Source organism: Platalea leucorodia (genome assembly GCF_965183815.1).
Source record: "Platalea leucorodia genome assembly, chromosome: 6".
Taxonomy (NCBI): Eukaryota; Metazoa; Chordata; class Aves; order Pelecaniformes; family Threskiornithidae; genus Platalea; species Platalea leucorodia.
This window is the reverse complement of record NC_138828.1, coordinates 19,213,224-19,219,652: the sequence shown is the minus strand read 5'-3', so window position 1 is coordinate 19,219,652 and position 6,429 is coordinate 19,213,224. Positions and strand designations below refer to the sequence as shown.

The window sequence follows — 6,429 nt, the reverse complement described above, 5'->3', positions numbered from 1 at the left end:
AATAATAATGGTCACATAAGTCCAAAAATAAAAGCTAGGATAGTCCTCATTCAGGTGGATGTATACATGGGTTTATGGACATGCAGAACTATTAATGATATACTATTTTTTTATCCAATTCTCCTCCTAGGATATTAGAATACTCTACTAAGCAGACTAAGTTAAACTTCTAGCTGTTGCTGCTCTCAGCTCAAAAATATAATTAGATAGGTCTGTGCGATGATGTGATGGGCAGTTGCTGAGCTAACTTGGGTGTGTTTCTCACAGTGTTTCTAAACATGCCACAGAAGCGTTATTAAGCACAGGTTAATTGGTAAGGTGAAGTGGGACAACAAGGTGCCTATTTCATTGCTGCTTGACTAAGGAGACATCAAACATTAGCTGGGTATCAGAAATGAGGAGAAAGATAACCGCTTTGAAACAGTTCTAAATGTTTTGCCTTCTACAAGGGCCGTTTGGACTGTTTTCCTGTGTTTGAATGACACCTCGTTGTCATTTTAAAGAAACGCCAAATGGAAGATGGTCTGAGAGTCGTACAGCGCATCGCAGATGAGGCAGAACCTATCCACAGCTATGGCCGTCCAAGCGAGGCGCTGCCAGAATAGATCTGTCGCCCATCAGCGGGGCTGATTACACTGCTGCGTAGCAGACGTGGAATTTCATCCCATGATGTCCCTTGCTTCCCAATGCGAGTCATGGCACTCCTCATACTGGAGCTATAGCTGCTTTCTTTTTTCCTTGTTCTTTTTTTTAGCTTGAAAAATATCTGGTATCTGGTCCCTGAAAAGGGTTCTGGAGCAGGTTTGGTGCAGCAGACAGCTGTAGCAGGTGATTCAACCAAACCACCTGAGAGAGTGAATGAAACTGGAAAGGACCCAGAAGAGAGACAAATTAATAGAAAAGGAGTGAGAATTCCTGATAACGGTGCACAAATCCTTTTTAATTAGATGATCAGTGGCTTTTGTATACCTTTACAAACAAGCTTCTGGATGCAGAATGCCTCTTGAAACACACTTTTTTTTTTTTTTTTTTTTTGGTAAACCGATTCAGACCAAAAAGGCAAAAGGCCACATTCTGCAGGCTGCCTTTGCGATTCCTGTTGCAACATGTATACCCTGGAGAGCAAATCTACAACTTTGTGGAAGCATTAACACCTTTTGGGGGAGCTTTATGTTCAGATTTCTTTCTTCCTGCACACATTACATATTCTTACCCCCTACAGAACAGGGCATGAAAGGTTTCTGGGAAACTGGGCTCTGCCTTTTCACAAAAGGAGGACAGATGTGCCCTGAAGTCCTCCTACACGATACCAAATGCTGTGCATTCAACAGACCTGCTGGTTAATGATCTTGCCCATAAGTAATGTTTTAACCATAGAGTAGCTTTTGTTTGCTTCAAAAGCCACAAAGCCAAAGGGGAAGTGTAGGAGAACGTGGGCAGGACGGTGGCCAGGAGCCTCATGACCTCATCTTTTTCCGCCACACGGGGATTGGTGGCCATGCCTGGGACAGGGTTTAAATTCCCCGAGGTTGGAGATGTCAGGCAGTCAGGGGACGAGGGGAGAAAGCCAGAGCTGCTGGGAACCAACTGGCTGGAGCTGCTGCTGGGATCACTAAGAGCGCTCTTGTCACAGCTGACTCCTCCAGCACCAGAAAAGGTAACTTTTTTGCTTTTTTACCTGACATGTGCCATTCTGTCTGCAGCTTTAGTCAAGGAAGTGTTGGGCAGGAGATCTCTGAAAACTGCTTCACTGGACAGGGACGTTTGATGTTTCTCTGCGGAAAAAGGTGTGCTTTTATAGGAGCGAGGTTGCTTTAGCGATGCAAGGTATTACACGTATTCACAATTTTAAACCTGTGTGCTGATAGATGTCAGGAGGAGGTTACTGAAAACCCTGCCACTGAATCGAGTGCCGGAAACTCAGAGCTGGTACTTGAACACAGAAAGCTTCCTCCCTTGTGTAACCACTGCCTGGCAGCGTCCCTGTTTCTCCTGGCAGGCTTGCAGCACAAACTCCAAGCACAAACTGCAAGCCACTGAATGGATGGGACACACACCCTTCTCTATGTAACTCTCCAAATTGCAATACCTCTAATAGAGTGTCCTGTCTCAGGGCCAGCCTTACTACTGTACTTCAAATGTGCCCTTAGTAGCCTTTCTTTCCTGCTACGATTTACTGAAGTTTAAATGCCTCTTGTTCATCAGTAAATCAGTTTAATTTCTCAGGGATATTCCTCATCCTGGGAATTGGTCTGTCGGGACCAAAATTTGCTCCTAATTTCAGCAGGAATCACTCATGTATTAAATTCCTATAACTGCAACGTGAGCAGATATTTCGCTTCACCTCTTGCTTGGAAATACAGGTTATTCTGTTCAAATTTCTGGAGGGGAAATAAAGGTCTATCAATAAAAGCAGTTTATGTTCATATAAACTGAGTTTAGACACAGCGACTCCAGTTAATAACCCTGAAAACTAGTTTTAAAATAACTGAAAAGAGAATCCAAGCTGAGTTTGTCTTGCCCTGTCTCTTCTGACAAAATGATGTTAAGTGAACAAAGATAAACCAAAGCTGATCTTTATAGCACTCTGTTTTTCACAAAGCTTTTCCTTTGCCAGGGCAAGTCAGTAGATGACAGGAGCCTGCTCGCCTTCTCAGTGTGGCTACTCTCGCCACTGCTCAGCACTTCTCAGTACCTCGTTTGAAAATTTTTGTAGCTTTTGAGTTGCTAAGTCATTACAAAACCAGCTGGGTGTGGGTTGGTGATGGAGGACAGAGGGAAAAGTTTGGCATGGGCAGGTTGAATCCTTAGCAGAGAGCTGGTCTTGGCACGGTGAAGTACACCAGGAGAAAGCAAAAGCCTATGGCACTTTTGTGGTATTTTACCTTGTCGACTCACTGTTCCAAAATATTTCCTAGGTAAAACATCACAATGAAGGTGGCAGTTCTGTGTTTATGCCTTATCGGCATCACCGCTGCATGGCCAGTGAGTACATCACAAATGCGTATCAGCAATCACTTGCATGTTTTCTTTGCATATTAGCAAGAAAGTAATACTGACAAATGCTTTTTCTCTTTTCTCCCTTCAAGGTGAGTAAATCCAAGCAGCATGCCATTTCTGCCAGCTCTGAAGAAAAATACGTAAGCTCCTTTTGCCTTTCTATTTATTGTCTTCAGTAAATCCTTTTTGATTTTTTTCTTTAATACGCATTGTCTGATACTTATTTTATGATTGTAGCTGCTTGGAGAACGTGTCCTCGCCTGGCTGTTATAAGCCAGTTTCTCGGGTAGCCAAAGCAGACAGCCACTGGCATCAGTAGACTTTTGCCATGTTAGGCGTCCTGGTGGTGGACTTCTGTTAGCTGTATCTCTGGACCAGCACTGGAAACCTTTTTTCTTAATGAAAAATGTGTAAGCTGTCAGTTAAAAAGAGAAAAGAACTGTAGCATGGCACAACTACTATAACCCACATTCATTAGCGTGGGTCCGATGACAATATTTGGTGTTGGAAGAGCACTTTAATCCAATTCCCGTGATTTTTTGGAGTGGTGTGGGTGAACAGTATTAGTCTTGTATATAGCTATTTGATTTATATTCCATCACCAGCTACTACCCATGTCAAATCGATTCTTTGCTGAGAATCAGCTACTGCATTTTAGTTTAGAGTCTTCATGATGTGGGAGATAAATCGCTCTTGGGAAAAGGACCTGAGAATTAGCAGAAATTATATTTGTTAGATATAATTCCAAATTTCACTCAATAAAAACGAGCTGGAGGAACTGATCTGGAATTGCCCAGGCTCTGCCAGTGGGAGAGGCACATCTTCGCTATTATATTGTTTGGGTATAATGTTCATCTGGGATCACGGCTTGTTCTGAGTCCTCTTCCTACTGCAATGAATTGCTGAAGACACATCCTGTGTAAAAGGAGTATGTATTGCAGGTGCCACATCTGCCTGAAAACAGAGGTTGTGATGCAGGCAGATCTGCCTGCTTCTGTATGCTCCTTTGGGGATTAACCCCCCCTTTTTTTTCTCTTGAAGGACCCCAGGGGCCATCACTCACACAGATATCGCCACCACCATGTGAATTCTCAGTCTTGGGAGAGTCTGCAGCACCCACAGAATGACCTGGCATCACCACAGCAGGTACGGGCAACTAACTGGAAGAAAAAGCAGAGCATCTTTCAATGCCAGGATTTGCAAGTTAGGATTAAGTGCTTAAAGAATAGTTAACATGCTGATCAGCTCTACTCTATGTGCCTTTGTGTGCTAAGAGTGAGTTCTATGGGTTTTTTTCAGACTCTTTACTCTTCAGAAGAAAGCGTGGATGTCCCAGTACAACCGGTAGGTGTTTTGAAGAGCAAAATGTCAGTTGAGTGCTGCAGGGCAGCCAATGTGTAGCAGCACTCATTTTCCTCAATCAAATGCGGTTCTTGTGGTAACATCTCTCCCTAAATAAAACAAAGCTTCAGGCAGGGCAAGGCAAGTTCAGAGCAATTCATGCATGTAGCTCCTCAACAGTACGTAAGCCCTGGGTGAGCAGGACAGATACCAGTCTGCACATCTCGCATGTATGTTCATTTGCCTGATGCATAATAAATGTTTTCCAGCACTTTCCTGATGTGTCAAGCAAGAGCCATGAAGATGTGGATGATGACGACGATGATAATGATTCCAATGACACAGATGAATCCGATGAGGTTGTCACGAGTTTTCCCACAGACATTCCAGTAACTGTACCCTTCCCTCCTTTCCCTTTCACACGGGGAGACAACGCCGGCAGAGGTGACAGCGTGGCCTACAGGGTGAGGGCAAAAGCCGCAATGGTGAAGTCTAGCAAACTCCGCAAAGCTGCAAGAAAGGTAAATAGCGCTGAGCAGTGGTACCCAGGCTTTTGGAAAAGGGTAGTGAACTTGAAAATGGACGTGGTATTTTATGTGTGTCAGTTTTGAAAAGGATTGGTGGGGGGAAAGTAGGCATAAGTGAAGGAATGTATTTCCTTTCTCTGGATACCCCAAATCAGGGGGTATTGATGGCCAGAGCGCTGTCGATGTGCAGGAGTGTAGCCTGCTGCTGCAAGCTATGTAATACTGCAGTTTGCATTATTATGATGTACTTGCATGCCTGAAATCCAAAGCCAGGATCAAACTTGAGTTTCTCGTAATGCGAAAGGTTCATGTAACTCCATGAAAGACCACAGTGTCCCCAGGCAGAGATGTATCATGCAGGCTTTGAGAGTCCCTGCGGCCTACGCAGCTTGCTTTGGTGCAGTACAGCAGCACCTGCTGACAGATCAGTTTGTCAGGAGTGACAATGGCTCTGTCTTGTTTTGCTCTCTAACACAGCTCGTTGTGTATGATGCCACCGAGGAGGATGAGAGCGCCCTGGATGCAGACAGCCAGCAAGCGGGGCTCTCACGGGAGGATCCCGCTGCCCACCGCTCCCTGGGGAAGCACGCCATCAGCAGGGAATGGGCTGACAAGAGCCACGGGCAGGACAGCAGCGAGCTGGACAGCAAGCAGCGTGACCAGAGCATGGAAAATGACAGTCGGCAGAAATTCGATAGCCATGAGGTGGAAAGAGATGATAGCAAGGCTAGTGTCAGAGGGGATAGCCACCAGAGCATGGAAAGCAGGGAGAGCCAGGTCCATGTTTCAGCTGAGATCCCCGACGATAACAGCAATCAAACGTTGGAGAGCACTGAGGATGCTCAAGACCATCACAGTATCGAAAATAACGAAGTCACCCTTTAAAGGGAGACAAATGTAACGTTTCCCTCCTTTTTTCAATTCCTACCTAAGGGGAGGGGGAAGTAGCTTCATTTCGGGTAACTGTTTGTAAATGTAGAGCGCGTGGTGACTTCTCGGGTTCGGGGCAGCTTCTTTACCCTGTGGCCTCCCCTCGGCTGCCAGCAGCGCCAGCCCTCCGCGCCGCAGGTCGTGCCAGGCACGTCGTGCCGGCCTGGCGGGACGCAGGCGGCGGCGGCGGTGGTGCGGGGAAGCGAGGCGAACGCTGTCGGACGCCCAGAGCGAGCGTTACCTCTCTGGCATGCTGCTCTCCGTGCTGCCAGCCTGTATTTTGCTGTAACTGGATTTAAATAAAGACACAAAACCCTGTACCCGTGGGCTGCATTACTGTTTGCTGGGTTGGGGCAGGGCAGAGCCTTCTGGCTGCGTGAGGAGCCTTAATACCTCTCCTTGTTAAAATGATGTGAAATAGCCGTTCCCCCGCAATTTATTCAGTGGTTAACACCCCTCTGCGGGGCCCCCTTCTGCTTTTAGCGAGAGTGAGCGGCGAGCTGGCCTGAAGTACCCGGCGCCGGCCCTTGCACCGCTACCACAGAGGCGGCGCGGGGCTTCCCGCCTCACGGCTCGGCTCGGGGCTTCGAGCCTCGGCGGGGAGGAGGCCTCACGGCCGCGCCCCTCTCCG

At 46.7% G+C, this 6,429-nt stretch overlaps 1 protein-coding gene across 1 annotated transcript; it reads left to right on the top strand.

Annotated features, from left to right (window-relative positions):
• Positions 1-2,931: 2,931 nt before the first annotated feature.
• SPP1 (secreted phosphoprotein 1) lies at positions 2,932-5,753 on the top strand (the record flags this gene model as incomplete). The annotated part of the gene is made up of 6 exons (XM_082314807.1): positions 2,932-2,985; positions 3,090-3,140; positions 4,042-4,146; positions 4,300-4,344; positions 4,611-4,862; positions 5,346-5,753. The coding sequence occupies 6 exons, from the start codon at positions 2,932-2,934 to the stop codon at positions 5,751-5,753; spliced, it is 915 nt and encodes a 304-aa protein (XP_082170933.1).
• Between the last annotated feature and the right edge of the window lie 676 nt (positions 5,754-6,429).